General features: G+C 40.5%; 1 protein-coding gene across 2 annotated transcripts in view; it reads right to left on the bottom strand.

Moving 5' to 3' along the window:
• PDE1C (phosphodiesterase 1C) overlaps positions 1-27,413 on the bottom strand; it is a 351,275-nt gene that overhangs the window by 164,892 nt on the left and 158,970 nt on the right. For both annotated transcript variants that reach the window (XM_038125944.1, XM_038125952.1), the window contains one exon: positions 24,883-24,909. In XM_038125944.1, coding sequence (XP_037981872.1) covers positions 24,883-24,909 — 27 coding nt within the window. The remainder of the gene's footprint in view (positions 1-24,882; positions 24,910-27,413) is intronic.

Here is a 27,413-nt window from a genome sequence, read left to right as displayed (position 1 = left end):
TCCATCCTTTTTCCATCCTTGCCCTTTTCCTGAGCCAGCCATGCCAGTGCCTTATCCAGCTGAGACAGTGCTAGACAAGCTGGACAGCCTTAGAAGGTTATTTTTAAACACCTCTAGCCCAACAGAACACAAATTGGATGTTGAGCATAGACACTACAGGCAACACTAAAATTAGTCACATGCATATTTTGTAAAACTGACTTGAGCAGAAAGCTTATTTATTTGGTTTTCCCTTTCTTCCCTCAACATGCTCATAACTTCTGCCCACAAAATGCATGAAAGTTTAAAAAACATTCATCTTGTCTAGTATATTTATGAAAACTTATATTCGAAACTATTTTTTCTTTTCAAATATTGAAAAGTTTTAAGATTTCAGGATTTGAGAAAAAAACCACAAAGTTAGCTGAGAAATTCTACACAGTGGATGTGTGAAAATTGCTCATACACATCTATGCACTACATGGCTCCCAATATGTCATTATCTACAAGCAAACCCTTAGATTACCTACCAACAACTCTACTCCAATTTTGAGGAGAAGACAAGAAGAGCAGAAGAAGTTTATTTCATAGGTGATGACAGATGAGCTTTTTCTGGATCCTAGCCCTGTATCCAATCCTTTCAAACATGCATATATTGTCCCCTTAACAGCTTAATTTGGAGAAGTTCCTTATACTATGTGGGCAGTCACGTAAAAAAAAAGTGTCCTGAGATAAAGAATCTATGTCCCTCACAGAGGGCTGAAATATTTTCAAAGACTACTCCTTTACTGTGAGAGTGGTGAGATACTGGAACAGGTTGCCCAAAGAAGCTATGGATTCTTTTCCATGGAAGTGTTCAAGGCCAGGTTGAATGAGGCTTTGAACAACACGTTCTAGTGGAAGATGTCCCCAGCCATAGCAGAGGGGTAGATGATCTTTAAGGTCCCTTCAAACCCAAGCCATTCTATGATTCTATTATGTGATTCTGTGTGTGACTAGGTGTCTGGGAAAGCCTAGAACCAACAACAAAATGGAATTTGCTAGCTAGTGATTTGAAAAAGTTCTCACAAAATCAATTCCATTTTTTCCGCCAGCACAAATGGGTATCTAGGTGGGTTTTATGCTTATTGCTTCTATTATGTGCCAGTTATTGGCACTGCACTCCAAAAGAAATTTAACTACGTACACCTGAAGAGTGTCTATATTTCAGACTGTATTTCAGTCTGTATTTCAGACTGATACACACTTGTTGTAACAATTTTTGTACCAGAACTAGAAAAGCTTAGTGGCAACATGGCAACCGAGTGAAGATATTTGAACTTGATTTTCCTGTAGGTCAACTGAGTGACTTAAGCACCCAGCCAGTATCCTCCAACTTACCTTCCCTCTTTCACAGGGCTGTCCCAAAAAGATTTTTTTCCCCCTGACAGAAGGTCCTTTTAAACCAATATGATTACATTAAAATAATTATTAATGTACTCCAATGTAGTCAGAAGTAGTAAACTAGAAACAGGCTGCAACTGAAGTGGTAGAAAAAGTTTGAAAACAATATTGTGTCTTGTTTCAGCTGCTGTGAGACTGTTCTGAATCATGGCAGAGTAATGAAAAGTTACAAACATGCATGCACCCCATGCCACAGACCTACTGCAAAGGCCAAGGTATTAATGACAATATTCACAAGACTCCAGGAACAGGTAAGGCTCTATGCTATCTTAAAATGGTATACACTTGAAGCTTAAAAAATGCTACAAATCTCCTGCACTATCAATATTTAGAAGCAATACAGGGATGGCATTTCTAAATAGCATGGCCAGTCCACCTTCTCTCCTTGATTTGTTAACTTTTGGAGGAAGTTCTATAACAATGCAATACATCATATCACTCTATCCTGTTAAAAGCAGACAATGAAAAGTGCTGCACACTGCAATGTCTATTCACTTTTGTAACAGCACACAAGCAATCACAGTTAAATAACATCAAGGTAGCAGCAAAAATTATAATGCACCAGAGCTGAAAGTCCCAATTCATCAAGCCAAAGGCTATAAGAGACTTGATTGCTCAATGCAGTGAGAATCAATGCCTCATATATGGAATATGGAACTACCCTACAATGCACTCTTCCTTTCTATTCATTATCTTGAAATACAACACTCACAAAACTAGATCATCTCTTCACTGCTTGCCAGGGTATGAAAGGTAACTTCCTGTCGCAGCTAAGTGAGCCTACTGGAGGTGGGACCCTACTACATGTTCTGTTTACAAACTGGTGGGAGATGTGTTTGTGTTGGGCAGAGAAACCATTAAATGATTGAGTTTTCAATACTTGGTGATATAAAGAGGGGCATCAACAAAACCTGGACTTCCAGAGGGTGGACTTTGACCTATTCAGGACACTGATTCGGAAAGTCCCCTGGGAAGCAGCCCTTAAAAACAGGAGGGCTCAGAAAGACTGGACACGCTTTAAGAAAGAAATCTTCAAGAAGCAACAGCAGGCCTTCCCTAGATGCCAGAAGGTGAGTCAGGTGGAAATAAGACTGGCCTGGCTGAGCAGGGAGCTTTTACGGAAACTCAGGGTACGAAAGATGTTGTATCATCTTTGGAAAAAGAGACAGGAAGCTCAGGAAGTGTTTAAGGATGTTTTGTTAGGTCATGCAAAAAGAAAATTACTCAATTAGATCTTAATCTGGCCACTTCTGTAAATGATAATAAAAAGTGTTTTTATAACTACGTTAATGGCAAAAGGAGGGGCAAGGAAAATATCTGTTCTTTGTTGAGTGCAGAGAGGAATGTAGTCACCAAAGATGAGGAAGTATGAGGTACTTAACACCTTTGACTCAGTCTTGAACAGTAAGACTGGTTACTCTCAGGACAACTGGCTTCCTAAGCTGGTAGACCCAGACAGGGAACAGAACAGATCCCCTGTATTCCAGGAGGAAGCAGTTAGTGACCTGATGATCCACTTCAGTGCTCACAAGTCTGGGACCAGATGGGATCCATCCTAGGGTGACTAGGGAGCTGACAGAAGAGCTTACTGAGCTGCTCTTCATTATCATTATCATCAGTCCTGGCTACCCAGGGAGGTCACAGATGACTGGAATTTTATCAAGTGAGATACCCGTCCACAAGAAGGGCCAAAAGGAGGAGCCAGAAATCTACACTCCTTTTAGTCTGACCTTGGTGCCTGGCATAGTTATGGAACTGATCATCTTTAGTATGATCACACAGTACCTACAGGACAGGCTGGGGATCAGACCCAGCCAGCATGGATTTAGGAGAAGCAGGTCTTGCCTGACCAACTTGATCCCCTTTTATGACCAGGTGTCTTTGTTTGGAAAGACAGGTGCCTGCTAAGGAAGGCAGGAACCTCCCCTGAAATGGAGAATGTAAAACCCCCCCCCCCCCGCATTGCTATAAATTTTAAATTAAGGGGCTCTCAGGTAAAAAATATGGCAGCAGGAAATAAAAGTTCTTTAATAGAGAAGAAAATAAAAGGATAAAATAAACAATGCAGTAAACTAAAGCAATACTGATAGAGTCAGAACACAACCTGACATCCTGTTGGTCAGGATGTTGGTAGCAGTTCAATTAGAAATATGGCTGCAGTCCTCCTGGAGTGTCAGGTGTGGCTCTGCTGGAGCAGGAATCCTGTAGACAAGGGTGTAGTTTTCCTCTGATGATCCAGTGGAAGAGGTAGCTGCTGTTCCTCCAGGAAATCCAGTGGAGAAGCTGTGCTGGTATTCCAGAATCTCCAGATTATATCCGGATAGAATGCTTGGCTCCTCCCTCTGGGCATAGCATCTCATAATGGGATGCTATACTTCTTATCAGTCATGCGGTGACACTCAATAGCCTCCTAACAGCAGATGTTCCTCCTCAGAGGGAGGAGTGGGTGTGGAAAAGATAAGGCAAACTGCTCACTTAATAGAAGACAACTGCCATATAGATGGCAAATAGAATACATCTTGCCTTGCAATCTGAGATACCAGGTGTCCTGCACAGTAGATGAGGGGAAGGCTATGGATGTTGTCTACCTGAATTTCAGCAAAGCCTTCAACACAGTCTCCCATGGATTAATCCTGGAAAAGCTGGCAGCCCACAGCTTGGATGGGTGCACCCTTCACTGGGTTAGGAACTGGCTGGATTGCTGAGCCCAGAGAGTGGTGGTGGATGGTGCTGCATCCAGTTGGCATCTGGTCACTAGTGCTGTACCCCAGGAATAAGAGTTTGGGCCCCTCCTGTTTAATGATTAATGTTCTGGATGAGGAAATTGAGGCTACAATTAGCAAATTCACAGATGACACCAATCTGGATCAAAATGTCAATCTGCTGGAAGGTAGGAAGGCTCTGCAGAGGGACCTGAACAGGCTGGATAAATGGGCTGAGATCAAGAGTATAAAAGTTCAATAAGACCAAGTGCCATGTCCTACATTTTGGCCACAATAACGCCATGCAGCTGGTAGCACAGTGGGAAAGGACCTGGGGTTATTGGCCAAGAGCAGGCTGAACATGAGCCAGCAGGAGGTCCAGATGACCAAGCAGGCCAATGGCAATCTATCCTGTATCAGGAATAGTGTGGTTAGCACAACTGGGGAAGTTATTCTTCCCCTGAACTTAGCACTGGTGAGGCTGTACCTTGAATCCTGTGTTCAGTTCTATGCCCTTCAACTTAGGAAGGACATTTAGGTACTGGAGAGGGTCCAGAGAAGGACAATGAAGCTGGTAAAGGGTCTGGAACATGAGCCCTATGAAGAGCATCTGAGGGAGCTGTGGTTGTTTAGTTTGGAGAAGAGACTCAGGAGTGATCTTAGCATTCTCTACAAGTACCTTGAAAGGAAGTTGTAGCCATGTGGGGGTCTGTCTCTTCTACCAGGCAACCAGCAACTGGACAAGAGGACACAGTCTTAAGCTGCACCAGAGGAGATTTAGATTGGAAATTAGGAAGAATTTCTTCACAGAAAGGGTATATTGGAATATGTTACCCAGGGAGTGGTGGAGTCATCGAGTTCAACCTATGACTGAATATCACCATGTCAACTACACTAAATCTCAGATTTAGTTTTCAACTGAATTGTTTCTATGATTCTATAATCACCTAACGCTAGCCACCTAAATACATGTTTACTCTCTTCTCCAAGATTTTCTCCTTAAGCTCAGTGTACAGTCGCTTACAGAAGATCTCCCTTTGCAGACAAATACAATTAAGCAAGATGAATTCCACCCTTAGCAAGATCTGTATGCAAAATCAACTAAGCACTTCAAGCCAAATGCTACAGTGGAAACAACTGTCCCAAATAATCCTAAACAGGTTGTAACTGAATTCATAGCAAGTATGTGAAAAGAAATACTTCTTGTAATTCCTTTCATTTATTTCTCAGGGTTTTCAGCTGTGACTTGCTGGTTTAAATCTGTTTTGCTTAGACTGCCAATCCTCTTGAGGGCTGGAAACTGTACATATTACCTAGAACAATTTAATATTGCGCTGGTTTAAAAGCAAACCCGGGGGAGAAATAAACCGTACTCAACTATCTCAAGAGAATTTACAGGTCAGAGTTAAAATTTACTAAACAGACTACAACAAATACAGTTAAACAGAGAAAACTGGTTTTAACCCACAAAGGCAGAGTATAACCTGGCACCCTCTTTGGCAGAGTGATGATCATAGTCCTATGAAGTGGTGCTTGCTGTCCTGATGAAGTAATGGTCACAGTCTTGTTGAAAGAGGTGGTCACAGTCCTGTTGAAGTTCTGGTCCTCCACTGCATACATAGAGTGGTGCCAGAAGCTCCTGAGCCCAAAGACTACATATGCTCGGGTTCAGGTGGAAATGTTCAGTATGTCCCCAAGGGTGGGGAGTTTCACAATGGATGATGTAACACTGTGAGTCATGGGACATTTGGGGAGTCTTTGACAGTCTAAGTCATTGCAGATGCCTAGGTATGCTAGTGCCATTGAGTCCTTTATGGCCCATTGTTGGAGACTGAAATGTTATAGTTTACGGCTTAAACATCTTTATGAAGGACTTTTGCCTTTTATAGCAAAACTGTATAACAAAAGCTGCATGGAAGACCATGATACATTTCATGGGCTGGACTGCAAGTTGACAGAGATAAGGTAAAGTGACTCAGGTCTGGGCTGGGAGAGAAGACTACATTCACAGGAGGAATAAGCCTAGCACCTTCAGAGTGGAGACCACAGCCCCCAGCTTATCTACTGCTAAGCTTACACAGAGCCCTACATCAAAGCAGGGAGGAGGAGGGGTTTTGGGTGTGTGGCACGACTTCTGGACAAAGGCAGTTAATACTCATCCTCTGCTGCGCAGACCAGCTTGAGGCCACCACCCCAGGAAAGCTGCATCTATGGGATATCCACATGAGGGACAGCAGAGGGTACATCATGGCCCATTAAAGGGGCTATTGACCCCACCAAAGGGTCCCCCAGCCCTGAAGCAGAGCACTGCACATGATGGAACAGATCCACAGTGTTGCAAGGGACCAAACTTGCCCTCCCCAGGGGAGGCACGTGGGCATTCCAAACATATATTAATCCATTGAATTCTATACTTTTTGGTGGGGGACCCTCACCAAGAAGACCAGATGGAGAAGATCAACAAGACGTTGTTGGATCCACAGAAGGATGATATTTTCTACCTAATCCCTGTCACTCTCCCTTTCCCCCTGCCCACACCTATTTTTTGATGCATTTATTTGTTTGTTTATTTATTTATTTATTTAATCTTTCTTTCTCTTTGCCATTTTTACTATTAAATAAAATACATCTCTTTTTTAGTTTGTTTTTTTTTGTTTTTTGTTTGTTTGTTTGTTTGTTTTAATCAGCATCTAACCTCATTAGGTTTTAATCAAGTTTTGGGGTATATTTCAAACCTTTCTGGGTTTGATCTGTTTTATTCACAGGACTTAGTTTTCTTTGTTCTTCTGTGCTTAGACTGGATCGAAACACCCATGAGCAGAGAGGACCGCTCAGGCTGGGTGTGAATGTGCCAGTGCTTCCCCAGAAGGGAGTTATCACAGTTAAGTCATTTGTGTGAAGAAAAAGAAACATTTCTCTGCCTCAAATGATTTGCCTCTTATCCATATCCCAGCTGACATCCAGATTGTAGCCTGAAGTTTTGGGTGTGCACGAGGCAGCTACTGCAAATGGTCCATCATTACACAGTTCATCAGAAATTACATAAACAGGGTACAATGCTCCTGCAACTAGGACAATGGGGAGAACTTGTATTAGTTGCATAGGACTCCACCCTGAAAGCTACTCTTCTTTCACCAATTATCTCCCTGAGATAATTAACTCAGGACTTATACTGGATTAACTGAAAACTGAGAGATAAAACATCTAATGTGTGTGAGACATACAAAGTGCAGAAAAGCTGAGATCAAAGACATTCCTAAGACAGACAGGCTTTCATAGTAGCATCCCAGCCCAGTCTCAATTCCAGCCTTGGCTCCATCCCTTTACCCCAGCATCTCAGCCTTCATTTGCATATCTGTTTCATGATTCAGATGGAAAATATCCTTTACGTGGAGGTGTTGCATTGTAAGCTGATCTTTAGTATAAGAAGTCCAGCTCAGCTCCATGAATTAGCCTCTGGGCTGACTGACAGAAGCTCACAATCAATGGGAGCTCTCCTAGGATGCAGACATTTTATTGGTTCAGAGTCTTGGAGCACACAGAGAGACCAATGAGATGTCTTGGCCTGGGAGTCTTGACCTGGCTATAAAAGAAAGCTCTGGACAATACAACCTGGCTGTTTGTCTGAGGAAACACAAGTGGTTTGTCATATGTTAAATCTTAGATGTAGGAACACCAATGTATTATGTGGTGCCCTCGGTGTGAGCACGAACAGTCCAAGGTTTGCCCACAGGCAGAGTGGAGAGAGACACAGGGCAGAGCCTGCATAGCCTGTCTGCACAGCAAAAAGCTGGAAAGAAAGAGGCTGCAGGAGCCCAGGAGCCGCAGCAAAGGCCTCAGGAATTAAGTTTTGCAACAAAGCTTGCAAGAAATCACAGCCAAAGGGCTGCGTGGAAAAGAAACCAGAAAAAGCTGGAAAAGAAAGAGGCCAGAAGAGCCCAGGAGCCGTAGCAAAGGCTGCAGGAATTAAGCTTTGCAACAAAGGTTGCAAAAAATCACAGCCAAAGGGCTGTGTGGAAAAGAAACTGGAGAAGTTGAAAATAGAAGAAAACCCCCTGAGGACACATGAGAAATGTCATCTTTAAGTAGAAACACCCAGTCTTAAAGGTATGGAAAATTTTGCTTGAGGAGTGGGATACAGACTATGATGAAAAAGCATTATCAGCATTAATTAACTGGTCTGAAATCCATGGATTAAACTTAACTAAACAGACTGCTTTCAACTTTAATATCTGGGAACATTCAGGTAAAATTATCCTGCAAGCAGTATCCAAAGGTGATGAAAATGTAGTAAGAGTTATAAAACCGTGGAGGCTTATTTTGGATTTAATAAGACTATTAAATACTGAGATATATGGGGAGGAAAGCACACTGGATGAGTTGGGGGGGGGGGGGGGAATGGATAGCTTTCTAAGCCCACAGAGCATGTGGCCAGAGACAATCAGAGACAATGGCCAGCCATGCTGCCCCATGTGGCCAAGCTGCATTGAATCACTCCCACGCATCTGCACCATTTCTCGGAGAGCCATCACCCACAGCTCCCCAGCATGGAGCAGCCCGACCGTGCAGGGAGATGGAAGGGACCAGCGGGGTCCTAGGGATGCCAAGGTGTCCCATGCCAGCACCCTGAAAATGCCACCAAGCTACTCCATACAGCTGTTGTGTGGGCTCAGACGGTGCCACCATTTCGGCTGAGTGGCCAGTGAGCCAGTGAGCATGTCTCAGGCTCTTACTGCTCCCGAGATCACCACCCCACCGCTGGCTCAGCCTGCGCCGACCAGGTGCTCCCCCACTGGGCAGACATGCGAGGCCAAACCACACTGGGATGTGCCGATAGTGGGATACCGCTCCTCGACTGCAGAGAACGGCACAGCCCTGGGGAAGGGGAAGATCCTGGGAAGCAGAGACCATCCGCAGGCTGCCTGCGCCATGGCTGCTGGTATTGCTCAGAGAGGCAGCAGGATGGCGACTGCCATGGTCCCAGGTAGCTGTGCAGCCCTGGCAGCTCCAAGACACCATGCGGTCACTGGGACTTCTCCCATACCATCCTCACTTTCACTGCTGTGACAGAAGCCTTTTCACTATGGGTGGCTCCAGTGAGCTGACAGGTGCACTGCTTGACTCCCTACACACACCACTCTCGAGCAGTTCGACAGGCTTCCCTGTACAGTTTGACTTGAGGTTTCCTGTAGCAGTCTCATTTGTCTTGTATCTTTAAGTAATTTAACTGTGGAGCAGAAATACAGTAACACCTCAGTCTGGGTGCCTTCAGGGACAGAGCACAAACAAAAGAATCCCAAGGATTTGTACCCTTACAGTCTGTGGACCCATCTCTTACACTCTCTTTTCACCCTGTATGTGTACCTTGGTGGAATGATGCTATTTGGTCTGGGGTCTTCTCATTGTTCATTGGTTCTACAGAGCCCCTAGGTAAACTGGCCATCTACTGCAACAGTTCCCCATGCCGTTTGTTCGGCAAAGTGCCAGCACTAGTTCATAGCTCATTGCTGGGAGCTCTTGCCATTTCCCACTACCCAGGGCACAACCTGCCACTTGCACACTGAGCTAATTGCACTAGGAGTGTTCCTCAACAGTGATCTACATTCTCAAAATGCTAGTCTTAACAGCTGGCTGCACACAGATAACATGAATCAGGCATTAAACAATCCGCTCAAAAGCCTAAATGGGAAATGTTGTACAAATTGATAGGAGAAATGGGTGTTAATGTCTTCACGAATGACTAGATCTGAAAGGACCAGTCAGGTTCTGGAAGAATGGGTGTGGGGGTCTTTATGAATTTTAAGGCCCCCAAGAACTGAGCACACTCTGAACTTCTGAACTTTGGGGAAAAATACACAGGCTGAATAGATTTATGAATATTAACTTCTCTGCCCAGGGTGGGCTTAAAGCTAATTTTAATGGTCATAAAGTACATGATGAGGGTGTGATACATGTTCAATGGGGAACACTTAGTAGGCACCTAGTAGGCACCAGGTACCTTCCTAGTACCTCAGCCAATGGGTAGAGGGCAACAGGCAGCTGGGAGTTTAGGATAAGAGGAGGCTACATCCTTCAAAAATTCCAGAGAGACCCCATGGGGTTATTGCCTAGTGGACTCTCTCCTTTACTCAAATTAAGTTGCAGGACTCTTGTTTCCTCTTTGTGGACACTGGCTTTTTACAGCATGATTTTCCACACCCAGAAATCTTCAAGCCTGGTGTTGATTATGCTCAAACTATCAAATAGGAGAACCGCAATGTTAAACATATCAAACAAAGCAAAGGAGAAATATGACTTTAAGTCAGGGTCATGCCACCCAAACTGCAATACCTTTTTACAAATGTATTTTTCCAGAAAGGGCAAACATAACTTCCTTTAGCAGAGTCTGTAGCTTATTATTCTCTGCAATGATTCAGACATAATGTTTCTGTTTGAAAAATAGAACCACTGCAAGTATAAACAAGCACATATTTCCATTCAGGGCACTAAGTTTAAGTTGAGGAGCTGTTTGATCTTTTGAAGACCCAAACAGTCAGTGTATTTTATAATATACTCAGTTGCCTGGGTTGTTTTTCCCTTTTTATTATACCTGTATCATTTTGACAGGATTCTGGCATAATACTACCAAATCCTTCCAAGACTCCTCATGTGTTCTGTAAGACATGTTAAACTGGTTCATTAAGAATAATTTTAAGCAATTAGAGATTCTGAGTAGCCACCAAACTGCTTTCATACACGATAAAACTAGCTGTCTGTTGTCTACAAAGCATGCTCTAGCATGGCTTAGAAACAATCAGTGTGAAGGAACACAATTTACTTGAAAGGCAAGAAGTAAATCAGCTTCATGGATTCTTCATTCACAAGCATTAGTTTCACTGATAACTGTAAATATAAAATGAAAACATTTCTGAAAAGATTATTCCCTGGAAGCTTTCTCACCATGCATATGTGTTGTGAGAGAAAACTGCCATGTGGTCTCTGATATGGTCATAGAACTGCATTTGGACCTGAACAAATATCTATAGCACACTTCTCCTTCTAAAAGCTCCAGTTCAAGAACATCAGCTTTTAAAAATTAATCACTTCTAGCCTTAACAGTTTTGGATAAAAATTTAATAGTTTTTAATCACTTATTTACTTTGTCATTCTTTCACTTTGTGAAAAGTTGGTGGTCATTATACTTGTGCAAAAGCTATTCTTGGAAATAGACGTTTCTGGCCTTTCCCAGAAAAAAATGTGCCAGTGTCTCCTTAACGTCCTGTGTTGAAATCCATGTCCAACACAGACTGAAAAGATCTGGTAATGCTACAGATATAATTAGAAACAAAATAGGTTTTAAATACCAGAATGAAAATACGTAGATATTAGATAACAAGTTGCAAAAAATTGGAGCAGACAGAGCACATTAAGTATTTATGAATTAGCCAGCCAAGAGTTCTTTGTTTCTCTTTGCATCGGAGAGTACTCTTAAAGACTTTTAAAAACATGGTACAAAAATATAGAAGATGCACTGAACCCTCATTTCTTCATCTAGGAAAAGCATCATAGCTTGGTACTCCTCATGTGATATAGATATATGGTGGGAAACTGCTTAAGTCATCAAGGTGATTTTCTATAAACCACTCAGCAGTCTTAATTGCAACCTGGACTGTTTTTCATATCGTGAAACAAAGCTGAATAGCCCTATAATCCCCTTTTGTTTTCCCAGTACTGCCCACTCATTTCTTCCTTTGCTTCTTTGACTACAAACCTGTATTCACACACAGATTTTCTACTCTCCATTACAGAAAAACATTCAAATAATACCTTTGTTCTGATACTCTGTATTGTCTCTATTGCATCTATAAGAAGTTTGCCTGTTCAATAAAACCCAATTTGCAAATATACTTCAGCTACACAGAGTGACAAATGATTCAATTTCCGGTACCTCAATATAAAAAAATATAAAGCTATTGGAAAGGGTCTGAAGGAGGACTGCCAAGAGGGCCTTTGGAAGACATCTCTTTGTACTCCTGACCAAAACATGAGTTCCATTTCTTAATCCATTGAAAATACTTGTCATTTATAAATATTATTAATATTAGTTCTAATAAAATTTTAGTTCAAAGCAGAAATAATAGGGGTTTTTTTTTGTTTCCTTTTGAGTTTATGCTTTCATCAATGTTCCTACATTCATTCCTGAAGTTGAAATCCTTTCACAGAGACAAACCTGTCATATGCTCATAAAACCTGATGCCTGGCTAGCCTATTCTTAATTCAGATTGTAAGCTTCTGATGAATAAGTGTGCATATAATGGTTTGAAGAAACCATAAACATGCTCTTATAATTTTGTCATTTCAACTAACAGCTGGAAGAACAGATGGGTGAATGCTATATGGTCTGCTCTTAATATAACAAAATAATTTTCCAAATTAAGAATGGGCAGCTGCATACATACATTACAAAGTCTGCATCTGAAAAAGGTAGCCATGACTTTGTTTACATAATTTGCCTCATTTCTTTAGGAAATAGAATTTTACCAGTTGTACTACCGAGCAAGTCCCTCATTCACTCTTAAACTATGTCAATCCAGAGGGTAATCACAGGCCTATTGAAGTGCTATGCTTCTGCAGTAAAGTAGAAAAATTATTAAAAAAAGCCACATAAAATCAAGCCTGCTCTGTTTGATCAGTAGCTAGCCTGCCACTTCTTCTAAGTACAGCAAGCACTTTGCAAGTTCCCATGTGAAAACAATCCTGGTATGAATAGTTCATTAAGATAACAATCTATTCCTGGGTAAAAAACAACTAGCACCTGCATAAACATTAGATCTAGCCCATGAGAATCAGTGAATAAAATCTGTAAAGAATTTAAGAATAAAGAGATTTGAAGGACAAGTAAAATACCTTTTACTAACCAAGAGAGTAATTTGCAAGAAAGCTACTAACCAATTGGAGTCACACATGAGATCTGTAAAACTGCATAAAAATTATTTATGTGAATAAAGAATGGGCTTTTTCCTACATGAAGAAAATGGAGTCTCACCCGATTCATTCCGATATCTGGTGACCCCAGTGTGATCTTGGGAGATGACTACCAAGCCTGCTGTGAAAAATGACATGGGCCGAGCCAAGACAGGACTCCAGAACAGAATACACAAAGCTGCAAGTGAGCAGCCTGCAGCAAAAGAAGATCTGATTGCAGAAGAACACCCTGTTGTGAGCCACAGCCTGCAGTGAGACCATATTCAGAAACTGAATACACCAAGCAGCGAAAGACTATAGCTACGACCAGCCATGAGACAGCACAAAACAAGAAAAGACAAGAACTGCTGGCAGAGCAGGACCCGAGTGATAAGTGCAGAGGCTGCAGATGGCAGGGAGCACATAGAGGCAAACACAGCTCCCAGGGAGGTGCCTCCTGGGAGAGTAGCCAGTCGTGGAATTGCAGAATACAGCATAGTCTGAAGAATCAGGGTATAGGTGACACGCAACTAAGCAAACTGCAGAGGCATAGCCAGGCTCAACAGACGTAAGGTGTGGGAAGGGAAGAACTGTAGCAACCACACTAGTAGCAAAAGGAAGTTTAAAAATTAATATCTTAATCAAGCACAAGCGGCCAAAGACATAACCAACATTGGGCACAGGGACTATGGGGCATCCCTTTGCACACATTTGTATTGATACAATCAAATATTTTTATAAAGTGCCTGTATACCAACACATGCAATATGGGGAACAAACAGGAGGAGCTTGGGATCTGTGTGCAGTTACAGAGCTTTGATATAATTTTGATAATGGAGGTGTGGTGGGATAGCTCACATAATTGGAATGTTGAAATGAAGGGCTACACACTGTTTAGGAGAGACAGACCAAGAAGATCCGCTATGTGCACCACTTGCACTGTATCAAGCTCTGTCTTGGGTTAGATGATGAGCAAGTTGAGAGCTTATGGATTAGAATAAAACGCCAGACTAGTATTGAGGCACACAGGACAGAGAGTGCTCTGGATCTGATTAGCATAGGAGATTTGATAATCAGGATGCCTTGGAAAGAACAAACAGAATTTTGAAGATTAAATCAGACTGACTGACAGGAAAAGAAAATTGGATCAGATTGGGAAGATTGAGTCAACTCTACAAGCAAGAGATATTGCAAAATGTTTGTTTCTGTGATGATTAACCCAATAATTGTAGTAAAAAATTACTAGCCTTCCTAGAATAGTATGTAAGCATACGTAGTCCACAATAAATTCAGATTCTGATTACCACCACTCAGTCTCCCCGCCCCTCTCCATCACCAATAGACTAGTAATAGTGACATTGTTGTGGGTGTTTGCTACAGGTCATCTGAGCAGGAGGATGAAGTAGATAAGCCCTTCTTCAGACAGCTAGAAGCAGCTTTAAAGAAATAGGCATTGGTTCTCGTGGAATTCTCTTAGCTACCCTTAACTAAAAGTAGTTAAGTTCTCTTAACTACTCTTAACTACCACTCTTAACTACTACTAGAGAAGCAAAAGCAAAACACAAACAGTCTAAGTGGTTCCTGGAAAGCATTGATGACAACTTTCTGACATAGGTAGTAGAGAATCCAAGAAGAAATGATGTGCTGCTTGACTTTATACAAAGAGGGAAGGAGTTGCTGGAGATGTGAAAGTTGGGAGCAGCCTTGGCTGTAGTGACCATGAGACTGTGGAGCTCAGTAATGGGCAAAGAGGAAGCAGGGCAACAGGTAGTTGTCACTTTGGAGTTCAGGACAACAAACTTTAGTCTCTTGAGGGATCTCCCAGGAAGAATTATATGGGAACAGACTCTGCAGGAAAGAGGGGTTTAAGAGAGCTGGTTGATATTCCAGGATCACTTCCTCTAGGCTCAAGAATGATGCATCCCAATGAGCAAGAAATCAGGTAAAGGGGGCAAGGGAGCTACATAAATGAATAAAGAACTCCTGTCATTACTCAAGTATAAACAGGAGACACACAGGAGGTGGAAGCATGGTCAGATCACTTAGAAGGGATATAGAGGGATTTTCAGAATAAGTAGAAATAAGACAAGACTAACCAAGGCCCATCTGGAATTAAATCTGGCCAAGGATGCCAAGGGCAACAAGAAAGTATTCTTCCAATACATCACTAACAAAAGGAAAAGAAAGGCTAACATGGGCCTCTTCCTAAATGGAGAGGGGAACCCTGGTAACAGGGAATGGAACAGATCAACCTCACTGAAAAGACCAGCCCTCAAGGATCTCTGACCCTGGAGAATCAGGGTAACAAATGTTGGAAGGAACATCTTCCCTGGCTCAAAGTGGATTGAGTTACAGAAACACCAAGGCAAACTTGATAACCACAAGTCCAAGTCAACAAAGACTATTGTAAGAGCTGGAGCATCTCTTACAAGGATAGGCTGAGGGAGATGGGCCACATAAGCCTCAAGATGAGACAACTGAGAGGGGACATTATCAATGTCTATAAGTATCTGAAGAGAGTAGGACCAGGCTCTTCTTGCTTGTCTAGTCTTGACAAGCAGCAAGACTAGAGCTATTGGGCAGAAACTGATGCACAGAAAGTTCCACCAGCATATGAGGAAGAACTTCTTTGAGTGGGTGACCACACACTGCAATAGATTGACCAGAGAGGGGGTGGAGTCTCCCTTGCAGAAGATATTGAAGAACCATCTGGACACAATCCCTTGCTATGTACTCTACAATGACCCTGTTTGAGCAGGGGGGTTGGGCCAGATGACCCACTGTGGTCCCTTTCAACTTCCTTATGCATTTCTGTGATGCTGTCACTGTTTATTAGTGCAGAAACTTACAGAAGGAGACTTGGTCACCACGATCTGAAAACATCCACAGTATTGCCAGGTGAAAGAAAAAAAGAATTGCAATTGCAATTTGAAAGCTGAAGTACAACCATTCGTGTGGCATAGCCAGACTAACAAAAAAAGTAGCAACAAGTTAATCACTTTTCAGAACATGAACAGCTCCTACCAAAAGGTGTTGGACTGGCTTCCCAGGAAATCAAACTAATTTCTTCATCCATACATAACTCAGCATTTGTAGTCCAAATTTTTTTTCCATCACTCTGCTTAGTCATGACGTACGAATTTAGTTCAGCAGCTGTTGTAAAATAGCTTAGTCTCTGCACCTAAATATTCCTTGGGTACTCCCATGAAAATCAACATGTTGTTGCACTTTGCAGGGCTTAACCAGATGCTCCAATACCAATGACTTCTTTCACAAAACCACAATATGTAAATTACAGGACTGTCTCTGTTCTGGAGTGTGGATCACACAATTCTTGCACTCAGTAGCAGATAAGCATTTCTTTCTTCATTAAAAGACAGAAGTGGTGAAAAAGTCTTAAGTCAGTACCACTGGAATTTGTATAAATGTTATTAGATAGCTGAAAAAACGTCCAGGGGAATTACCAGTTCATGTGAAACTCAGTTATAGCAGTACCTGTTTTGATAGTGCAAGGGGAAAAAAATACAGACTTTTAAACCAGCCTTTGGCAGAGAAAGAAATCAGAATAGAATTCCATGTATGCAATTGTTGAAATGTTGTCAGCATCTTTCATTTCTTAAAATTTTACTTTGTTTTTCATTAACAATTAAGTGCTATCTGCAGCAAATTTTCCCAGAAAGAACAAGTGAGAATCCAGGAAAGAACCACCTTCATCCTGTCCACTCGTTACTACTAACATGCCAGACTCTGAAAACCAGCCTGATAAGACAATGGTATACAAGCCTAGAATGTATCACTGATCAACAAGTCCAAAGAGCACTGTCTGTACTGCATGAAACATTGTTTCTCACAGCAAACTTAAGAGAACAGAAATATTTTTCCTCTTTTAAAAATAGCTTGTATTAAACAAGACAGGAATCAAAATAAGGTGAAAACTTGGTTTATGTAAATATTAGTCAAGTCAGGTTCCAAAGTTTGAACCTTAATTACATGCACCTCTAAATCTGTATGTGTAGCACAGAACCTCAGAAATAAGTTACTTGTATATATTAAGAGCAATAACCTCAGAAACACACAATGATTTTAACTATAGCACTTCTATTATGTTCAGACAATTGTTCTATATCCTCTCTGAAGATATGATTGTAGCTAGGTGAGGGGGAATGTGGATTTAAGTAGTCTAGGAATCAGAATGATTAGCAATATGTAGTAATAATTGTTAAAAACACTAGCAATAGAAAAGGTTTTCTGACCAGGCATTGGAGTCCCAGATGCTCAAAATCCTGCTCTTGTGAGAGAAAAAGCACTTCTGTATCATAATTACTACCAAAATCTTCCTGAGGGGGAAAAAACAAAATAAAACTACAACACAAAAAATCCACACCACGTCTTTGGAAATGAATGTACCAAATCTTATTCCTGAGATCAGTTTTAATAATCTAGATGCATCTATAATGTACCTGTTGTACATGTACCCACTTATACACCCACACAGCTAGGCACATCTTTGAGTATGGTCAAATATATAATCCACCTGAGACATTTTACAATACTTTACAAGCTCTTGTGAAGCATAACATGTGCAGGTAAGTATATAACAAATGGAAGTTTCTCTTTGAGGACCTTCTCCTCAGCAGGAGAACAATTATTCTTCTTCATGATGAAAATATAACATCATCATCCATTGGAGCATAATAGGAATTCAAACCCTGGAAATGTACACATGAAATTCTGTAATAGGGTCTGCATCTCTTCTAATAAATCAGTAGATGGATGGGATTGAGGAAAGGAGACATACCAGGCAAAAACTACAGTAAATTGCTTCTTACTCTTCTCGGTGGTGGTGCTCACTGAAATATGCATTAAGTATTTTAATGTATGATTCCTTTTTAAACTAATGCACACACAAAGGAAGCCAAAATTACTTGTTTCTGATTAAGGCTTATTTTCCATTTCTGGTGTTAACACTTGGAAGCCAGCCTATCAAAATATGTGATTAGCCATGCTACCCTGTGGTTATGGAGATGGTACGGCACTCAGCATGCATCTGACAATGTTTTCAGAAGAGATTCTAATAGATGTTTTCACCTTAATGTGAAAACAGTGATAAATCCTTTAGCTCAGAGTTCAGTATCTGTGTAGAAACTGCACAAAAAACTTAATCACCAGTCATCTAATTAAAGTAAATCCCATCCCCAAGTTATCATCTCAAAATAGGCAAGACAACAGAGCCAACAAAATGCATTTGTTGGGAGGAAAAAAATACTTAGATAATCTATTGCCAAAGTTTTAAAGAAAACACAGAGTTAAATCAGAAGAAATCAAACCAATAGACTTTCTGAAGTGGAAATGAGGGAAGAGGGTTTATAGTTTTCCTTAATTTGATAAGGCTTATTAGTGGCTGGTTATGGTTTAACCCCAGCTGACCACTTAAGTACTACACAGATTCTCACTCACTCTCTTCACTCGTGACCCCTTCAGTGGGATGGGGAGGAGAATTATAATAAAGGTAAAAGTTGTGGATTGAGATAAGAACACATTAATAATTGAAGCAAGATGTAACAATAATAAAATGAAAAGAAGAGCATGAAATTAAGAAATAACACCCAAGAGAAATAAGGAATGCTGTTGCTTGTCACCAATGGACTGATGTCAAGCCCATTACCAAGCAGTGATCAGCAGCTCCTGGCTAACTCCTTCTGGTTTGTATATAAACCATGATGTTCTGTGGTGTGGAAGATCCATTTGGCCAGTTTGCATCAGCTGTCCTGGCTCTACTCCTTCCTAGGCTTTTGTGGACCTCCTCATTGTCAGAGCATGGGAAACAGAAAAGTCCTTGTTCTACAGGTAGCCCTACTTAGCAATAATTAAAACATGTGTGTTATCAATGTTGTTCTCATACTAAATCCAAAACACAGCACTGTACCAGCTACTAAGATGAAAATTAATTCTATCCCAGCCAAAACCAGTATATGGTTCAAGTGCAATTCACAATAAAAGTGAGAAATTTCACTTGAGAAAATATCCTGTTGCCAGGAGATAGCTGATTCTGTCCTAGGGCAAATTCTCTCAGCAGAGATGCCTTATCCCTTGTATTTGATAGATTTTAAACAAAATGCCTTAGGATTCACCCTTCATCATTTGCAAGAGAGACACACATTGAAGAAGTGAGAGGTTTTGAAGTCTGGAAGCTTATGCAGGACTTCAGTTACATCACCCACCCTCTGAGGATGTCCCCAACTAAAAGCTTGTTCACATATTAACTGTCAAGATAACATCAGTCACTAACAATTTTGTTCTTTCTACCTCTTTCCTCCTTACCTCCCACTCTTCCCCAGTGTCTGACTGCTAAATCAAAGTGAAGGATTAAAACAAGTCCTTATCAATCCAAAGGTAATTTGAGACACACCTAAGACATAGGAGGTCTGAACAAGTCATGGAAATGCTTCATCATAGGGTAATTTAAATGACCAGATTTCTGTAATAACCCAGTACTGAAAATTGCCAAGAAGTTGCTATAGTTCATACCTTATAAATACTTGATGGAAAAAAAAAATCAATTAATTACCTATCCACTTGTGTATGAGGAAGAACTTTACTGTATGGGTGACCACACACTGCAATAGATTGACCAGAGAGGGGGTGGAGTCTTCCTTATAGAAGATACGGAAGAACCATCTGGACACACTCCTTTAACATGTACTCTACAATGACCCAGTTTGAGCAGGGAGGTTGGGCCAGATGTCCTACTGTGGTCCCTTGCAACTTTACTAATTCTGTGATAAAGTTCTTACTCAATTAGCTTTGAGAGTGCACTGATGCTTCATTCCAATAAAGATCTCTTTAGTGTGCCTAATAGCACTAAAAGATGAGATTATTCCCAGCACAGAGTTTTCCTCACAGGAAGTGCATGCCAAAACTTATAGATTACTTAGAATGAGACATGCAAGGCAATATATTTCAAAAGTGACAGTGGATTGTTTTTTACCTACAGAGGTTCAGCATAAGCAACCCTGATGATTACCAACTAAATCTGGGGGGAAAATACTCTTTTCCACTTATTTTGTAAGTAACACCATTATGTTTATAGTTTCGTCTCTTGTGCTCCACACTAGCATAAATACATTTCTCCAAGAGCGTATTAACTAAATGCTGAAGCAAACTGGAACTAAGAAGCACATACAGAGATGAAAAAATAAGAAAAGGGGAAAGGGATGGAAAAGATCTCTGCTTATGAGTTTCCTGCCTTATTGTCTGAAGTAGAAAAAAAATCATTCTGAAGATTAGGGAGGTCTTAATATTTTGGCCATGTGGTTTGTATCAGACGTCAACCTTTCTTAATCAGAGTACAATCTTTTTTTGAAGAAACCACATTAGTATTTTGCAGGACCCATTAGGATGCTTTTATTCAGAGCCAAAGTCATATTTCAAAGACCCTTTGTTTACATTTCCTGCTGAGACATGCTATTCTTTAGCATAAGTACATTTGAAGTAGAATGAATTACACACAGTTATAAGACTAATCCACAGTGTGGATTTAGTCTTCTTAGCTTCACTTGCTTAGCCTGAGTAGTTTGCTTAGCATGATTTAGGCCACAAGCTTTGAAGCATCTAGATATGCTTTCAGCTGGGGTAGTTAATATTCTGTGTTATTTTTCTAGTAGGCACTATAGTGCTGTGTCTTGGCTTTAGTATGAGAAGAATATAAATAACACGATGTTTCGATTATGGCAAAGTACTGATCATCCTATGTCTAGGGCTTTTTTAGTTTCCTAGGCTCTACCAGGGACCCCATGTGCCAGGATCAGAAATTGGAAGATAAGAAAACTAGAGCCACTAGAAGAAGATGTAACTTGACAAGTTATGAAGAGTTAATGGCCTGCCTGCATGAACACTTGAGAAATAACTCAGTAAGATGTTAGAAGACCCCAAAACAAAACCCACTATTGGACTGAGAAATGCATTCAAGGCACATGAAGAGGATGTGAGGGGCAGATGCTAAGTCATAAGGGTATAATTTTCCATGGAATTCTGTATTCTGGGTCCCTTTATGGAGGCAGCCAGCTTGAGCTGACCTGCAGCAGAAAACCTACTGTTGAGCCTGAAGAAGGAGGATGAAGGAACCCGTGGGTTTCGGGCTGTAAATCCCCCTGGCTAGTTTGGGATTTAAACCCGCACGGATCCTACATGGACGAAGTAAAGGACGAGAAGCGCTCTTTCTCCATGTGGTTCTGATGTCCTGTTTATTAGCTGGAAAGGGACATCTGCTGCGTAGACCATCCAGGTGAAAAAAGAGAGCGAACCCCAAACCCAAGGGACATTTATACCCGCGGTATGGGAGGCTGGGACGGAGGGCCGCAGCCAATGGGATACCAGTGAGGAGGGGCGAAGGGAGGAGCTACAAGGGACAGATCACCTTACCAATGGAATAACCACCTGAGGGAAAGGGGGAAACATTCATGTAACACAACACCCAGTGCAGCATCCAAATAACTAGCTAGTGCATCACAACAGGAGGAAGCGCATCCGAGAGTGTGTGTGAGCAAGGAATCAAAAGAGGCACCCACAGCTCCATGGAGCTGCCTGCTGCAAAGGGACTCTGGGCCTTGCAGTTTAGGTCTGGGGTGGCATGTGTATGTAACTCCCTGAAGGATGTGAGAATGTTTGAGCAGTGGCTTCTCCTTTAACATTTCCTTTTCTACTTCGTACTTTATGTAAAGCATTAACAGATACTTAGAGGGAAGAAATTAATTCATCCATGATGGACAGATAAAATATCAGGACTCCTTTTTCTTGGCTTTTATCTAAAGTAAGGTCACTGTAAAATAAGCATTTGCATCTTAATAGAAAATTAAACTGTACAATTAACCAACATGCAGCTAAATTAAAAGAGTGACACAGGCAATTCTGTGTTACTGATGGAATAAAAATGCATGATGGTGGACTAATGGAGGAAAATTTATGCCATGTAAACTAACACAGATTATTTACCTGACAATTTTTTTCACAATAAATTGGACTTTAGTGAGTCTTTAGAAGTGCCAAATTGCCTGCACTAGCTGAATTCATCCAAGAGAACCACAGCTGGCAGTCTTCAGGACAACTGGGAGTGTAAACAGTCAAATCAAACATGACTGAGGTCTCAGGTGCTCAAAAAAACCCCATCAAAACAAAACAAAACAAAAAAACCAACACCCCAACAAACAAACAAACAAACAAACAAACAAACCCACCAAAAAAACTCAGGACCTGGAAGTTCAGAGCTTTGGCTTCCTGTCTAGTTCTTTCTCTTTCTGACTACTTCTCCACTCACTACATAATAAGGTATCTACTGTTCACTTACCAAAGGGAACTAGACAGCAGAATGATAAAATGACTTGAGTTCAGATTAAATATCCCACTTCTCTGGTATTGCTGTGATTAATATACATCACATTCAGTAGTTCAGATGCAATTCAAGTTGGGACTAGTGAAGTTAGGGTTGTCTAGATAGCTATGAAACTTCCAAGTTTAGAAGGAAAATCATACCAATTTATTACTCTTACGAAAGCCCCCATCTCAATTAACAGAATGATCAATGTAAAAGTCACTGTCTGTCATTTCTAATTACACTTTTAGGATGGCTCAAATTTTATCTCAGCTCTTTCTTATTACATTTTCTTATGTACCTCATTTATTTTCTTACATGTTTTTGTTTTCCCTCCCAACAGGGTCTGCATTTAGAGGAAACTTTCTTTACACTCACTGCAACATATAAAGGACAGCACTGTTTCTTCTATATAGCTGCTGCTGCTATCATGTAGGCATTCTTATGTGATAACACTCTCCAAACAGAAACAAAAGGAAGATGGAAAAGTAAGCCATAGATAATTTCAGTTCAGCTGTCAGACACCCTCAGAGCTCAGTAATGTAGGAAGCACAAAGATTGTTTTATAAAAACATATCAAAGGCAAAAAGAAAACCTGAATGTGAGAAATGAAGGTGGAAACGTGACCCAAATCTTCAGTTTATGCACATTGCTGGAATTACTAACTTAACAGGTGTTACTTAAAACCAGACTAGGTGAACTGCTGTCCTACCATTTCTTTTTGCTGGATTTTATGCTTTTGCACCAGGGGGCAGTATGTGCAATTTTCCATTTAGCATCATACTTAAATCACTCAGCAGGTAGAAAATTAAAGAGAGAATCTTACTAGCCATCTAGGTTTCCCTGGGTGCTGCCAATGTGTGGTTCCTAGACCTAAATAACAGTTAGCCCATTGTGCTATAGAGCCCTCCGGGCCACCAGTCAACACCCACTGGGCAATGTTATCAGGAGCAGCTGCTCAGCAGTTGCCATATGCTGGTCCCCACAGTGGCCTCTTGGCCTCTGCAGAGCTCACATAATTTTAGACATCAGAAGGTCATGAAAGCCCATTTGCAAAATTGCTGCAAGGATGCACACCATCAGGCAGGCAGCTGGCATGTGTAACAGTAAGTGAAAAAAACCAGAAAGTTCAAAATCCTACAGGGCATGACACTTATCCCTGTAATGCTATGTTTAAACAAACCGACGTATTGTATTCTATGTACATCATCAGCACAAGAATGTACAAGTATGTTCTACACCTGGACTTGTAGAACATACTTACATCTCTCTTCTGAGGCTTACAGAAAGTCTCCCATAGAAAAGAGATGATGAATACAAACCTTGCTATTGTCAAAGTTATGCACACAGAAGAGATATCTAAATAAGACACAGTACTCAATGCAATGCTTTGACAATGCAAGCAGTCCAACGCACTCGCAAATACACACAAACACAGTGCAATCATTCATTCTGGAAAAAATCTTCTTGCATCAGCTGAAGACCTGTGGCCAGAGAAATGTCCATAATTATTTAATAATCATGGCAGCAGCAAGGGAAATGGGGAGAAAAGTAGACCTGCAAAAGTAGACCTACAGTGTCAGCCCCATATTTAGAAAAAAAATCTGGGAGCATATTTACCTTCTCCCTGTTCTTGTGTGTCACATTATCCAATGCCCTCTTACATAGATCACCATAGAAGTCTCCAAATCAGTAATTTTTTACTAAACTCTCATAGCTTAAACCCACCTTGTCTAAGACTCAAGCCACCACACTTCAGTTTCTTGTGGCTGCAACACACAAGCATGCATATAGCCTGTCCTGTCATTGCTGCATTAGAACGATAATCCTCACCAAAGGGTTATAGCAGGAGTGGTGCCTATGATGCCTTAGCCAATTGAGGCATCATATTGGCTTAACTGCCAGCATGCTCAGGGGTTCTAAAGCAAGAAAATTTATCTGTCAAAGACCCCCATTGAGCCTGCCTCCTACAAGGAAGAAGTAAGATAACTACATCTAGAGACTATAATATGGTCTCCTAATCAACAGGATTCACATTTTCCTTCAGTCTACTTCAATGGCACAGATTATTAGTAACTCTACAAGACTGCAATTCATTTTGTTATTACAGAATAAGCAAACAATACAAGTTAGAGCCAGCAGATCTTGCAGAAGAAATGGTGTGATGTTAGGATTTCACCTTCAAAGACAAACATTTCTGTCTTTACTCAGAGAGAACTACCACTAACATCAGAGGGGAGGACTACTATTAGCAGCAAAAAAGATTGGGAGCAGCAGCAGCACAAGATAGCCCTTAAAGTGGGAAACAATCATTAGAATGGCATTTCCCCAAGAAAAGAAAAATAAAAAAAACACCAACCTGGTAACAGGAAAATCCTTTTCCAAACCCCCTAACAAAGAGAGAAATGACTCACAAATGCCTTCCAGTCCTCTGCGATTTACTCTTACCTCTGTGATGTTTTCTTATATTTTCTCCTGCAGGAAAAGAACAAAATACAACTGATATGAGAAGGCTTCACAGGCAAGGAGGAAAAAGGAGAGGGTTAGAAATCAGGAGCAATTCAGTGAAGTTACTTCTGCCATAAGACTGTTCCAAACCTGATGTAGCCATTCCATTCTACTAACCTCAGTGGTGGTTGCCACTAAATTCAGGAGAAAAAAAATGTGTTTGCTTGTATGCACATACTACCCTTTCTTATGAGAAGAAAGGGTTGTTGCAACTAGGAAAAAAATATTTCTTATTCTAAATGACTTAGCAGGAAGTCCCAGTGTCAGAAATGTACTTGTATTTACTAGTTGTAATATTTATGTCTCTCATCCAACAGATAAGCAAGATAAGATCTGTGAAGATCCCATTAACATGGAGTAATGAAATGTATCCAACCATATTGTCTGTGGTTACTCAGTGGAAAACCCAGTGGTTTTAGAGCTGTCTCTCTCTTAAAAGAAAGTCTAGATCCTAGCAAGTTCTGTACTCCAACAAATTCCAGATACCACACCACAGAGCTTCACTTCGTTGCACCTATCTTGAGACCTTACAGGCCTTAACCCAGGACTAGGAATGGCAAGAGCAGATAAGCATATAGGACCTCTTCTCTACCCCAATACTTACACCACATCAATTACAGCAAAAGCTGTAAACCTCTTACTTGTCTTAGCATGGTGGATTTTGTCGTCAACAGCAGGCAATGACACAGGCTGCCAATGCACAGAGTAAAGCAATACACAAAAAGGCAATACATGTCTTTCTGTATAGCTGTATAGCTGTCTATGTGGCTATACAGTTACTTGCAGGGGTGTATCAGCACTGTATGTTGTCTGTGAGCTGCTGTTTCTGCACCTGTTTCCAAAGGTTTTGCACCGAGGCTGGCAAAATATGGTATTAATTTGCTTGAACTCAGCTCTGCTTTTATGTTCTAAAGTAAAATTAATGATAGTTAAACTTCAAAAGTAGTGACTGAAACAATTTTCAATGTGGACTGTGATGAGGTGTGTCCTGTTATTTAGCAATACACTAACGGATATTCCTGACGTTTTCAATGTGTAGGTAATATTGTTAAAACAGATGTAGGGCTATATGGCATCAAGTTTACTTTCATTTCTTATACTACTGTACATGGAAAATTGTAGCTAGGGTGGGTGAAAAAATCCAAACAAGGAGTAACTTTCTTTACAAATAAGAAACATGGCAAAATGGAATGTAGTGCTATTTTCTACTTAACAAGAGCCATGAATAATGTCTCCTGACTGTAAAATGTTTCATCCAAAAATATCTTTACAAATTTTACTTGTGGTTGTACTCACTTCTATATTCTGACCATGTTGGAATCATAAAAATAACTAAATAGCTACTTCAAAAAATATTTTATTTACAATTTACTGTGTGAAGAATTACTTATTTAAACTTGAAATTATGCAAAGGAGTAAAAAAAGAAAATATTCATAGCAGTATCAAGTTTATAGTTTACTGACATTAAGTATGTTGACACATAAAAGCAGAAATGCAACTGGACAAATCTCATTCTATGAGAATTCTTCATTTTCATTTCAAAGGGATGAAAAGTAGAACTTTTGTTTTGAAGAATGCATATTAGGAACTTTATTCTCTGACAGTAAATTGTATTATGTTTTCTGGCAAAAAAAACCTGCTGAAAAATAGCCCATCTGATTGGCCAGACTAATGTACACCAATTAGAAGATTTTATTCCCAAGAAATAAAAATTTGTTTAAGTTTTAAAATGAAATCATTTGTAAGTTAATTCTTTCCCCTGAGAGGCTCTTATGGCTCATTCCAACACTGTCAGAACTAATTTTAATTTCACTGGTTAGTGACTTTCATATTATGATATAAAGTGTTTCTCTTTCAGACATTTGAGCAAAGATGAAATTCATTAACTCCAGTCTTAGGGTGTTCTTTACATTTGATTAATTGACTTTTCTGATGAGTTACACCTTTAATGTTCCTTTCATTCAAGAATACTTTTACTACATTAGAAAGCTGTACTATCACAGATGACAGTACTAGGAAAAAAAGAATTTGCCTAAGTCATAGAATTATACACAGTTTTTTATTGTTATTGTTTTCACACCTGCAGTCCAATCACAGTTAAAATTTACATGCACCAAGTTAGTGACTGCTTTTCAAGCACTGACTGAATTTGCAATTTGCACTTGAAGAGAACATAACTAGAGGAACACTTGTTTGTATATTCAATATCACTACTGCCTGCACATGCTTTAAAAGGAACACCATTAGCAAATTCTGATATCCAGGAAAAAAATTCTGTATGCTTGAACTTCCAGCATCTCCAAAAACAAGGTCTAACAGTGCTACTCACCACATTATAAAAAAATGGTGTTGATAACATATAACTTTTTGTAAATATAGTATTCATTTTGTTTTGGAAACACAGTGTCAACATCTATCTTCTTTATGGTTACAAACCACCACTTAGATATGCCTTCCATTAAATGAGACC

Source organism: Motacilla alba, chromosome 2, assembly GCF_015832195.1.
Source record: "Motacilla alba alba isolate MOTALB_02 chromosome 2, Motacilla_alba_V1.0_pri, whole genome shotgun sequence".
Classification (NCBI taxonomy): domain Eukaryota; kingdom Metazoa; phylum Chordata; class Aves; order Passeriformes; family Motacillidae; genus Motacilla; species Motacilla alba.
This window is presented reverse-complemented; position numbering and strand designations above follow the sequence as displayed.